This window comes from Ipomoea nil, unplaced genomic scaffold (assembly GCF_001879475.1).
Source record: "Ipomoea nil cultivar Tokyo-kokei standard unplaced genomic scaffold, Asagao_1.1 scaffold0925, whole genome shotgun sequence".
Lineage (NCBI taxonomy): Eukaryota > Viridiplantae > Streptophyta > Magnoliopsida > Solanales > Convolvulaceae > Ipomoea > Ipomoea nil.
In genome coordinates, this window is record NW_017617353.1 from 103736 (window position 1) to 104837 (window position 1102).

General features: G+C 46.0%; 1 protein-coding gene across 1 annotated transcript; it reads left to right on the forward strand.

Annotated features, from left to right (window-relative positions):
* Positions 1 to 325: 325 nt before the first annotated feature.
* Positions 326 to 1102, forward strand: LOC109179470. Its single transcript, XM_019328957.1, has one exon. The coding sequence runs from the start codon at positions 326 to 328 to the stop codon at positions 1100 to 1102; it is 777 nt and encodes a 258-aa protein (XP_019184502.1).

Consider the following 1102-nt stretch of genomic DNA (forward strand, 5'->3'; position numbering starts at 1 on the left):
TTGGCTACAATGCTAACAAAGAGATCTATCAGGTTGCGTACTCGGTAGTTGACGCTGAGACCGGGGATAGTTGGACGTGGTTCCTTAAATTGTTAGCAACACATGTGTTTGGGGATCGCGAGCACATATGCATTATATCTACCGTCACCTCGGGATTGACGCGGCATTTCGCACCGTTGACGAATTGCGCGAGCCAATGGTACAACGACGATACTGTCTCCGGCATCTACGGTCCAATGTAATGATGAAATTCAAAAACAAAGAATTAAACAGTTTGGTTTGGCAAGCGGGGTGTGCACCTGATGAGAGGGGTTTTAATTCGACAATGCGCACAATTCGGGCTGTTGATGAGGCGGCATACAATTATCTGAACGAGATACCGCCGCGGTTTTGGACCCTTAGCCACAATGGTGGTTTTAGACATGGTCTAATGACAACTAACAATTCGGAATCTTTCAACAACACTTTGAAAGGTGTTCGATTCCTTCCCGTCTCGGCCATTGTTAAGGTCACGTTAGAGAAATTTGCGTTGCAGTTTGCGGATAGGCGAACAAAGGGATTGATGATGCGTCAAGCCGGGTTGCAATGGCCAAGGAAAATTTTAGACGAAATGTTGGAAAGGGATACATACAAGTTTCGCGCAAAAGTTAAACGACACGATGGCGTTGAGGGGGTCTACGCAATTGCAATAGAAGGCGTTGTAACTCCTTCGGGAAGGCCAAAGTTCGAAACCATTAACATGCATGCGGGTTACTGTAGTTGCGGTCAATGGGCTGTTGATGGATTACCGTGTGTGCACGCTCATGCCGCTTCCCATTATGTGGGTAGAGTCCCTGATGGTATGGTTCCGGAAAAATATTCCCTTGAAAATTATATAAAATGCTACGAAGGAACAATAATGCCTCTGTTCTCTGACGAGTATTGGCTTTTGATACCTTACACCGTGTTGCCACCGCAAGGTGTTCCCCAAAGACGGGGTAGGTGTCCTAGTCGAAGAATTCCAAACGAAATGGATCTGCAAGGAAGAAGATGTGGCATTTGCCGATCAGCCAATCATGATGTCAGAAAATGTATTCATGTATCAAGCGATGGTCGTGAATAG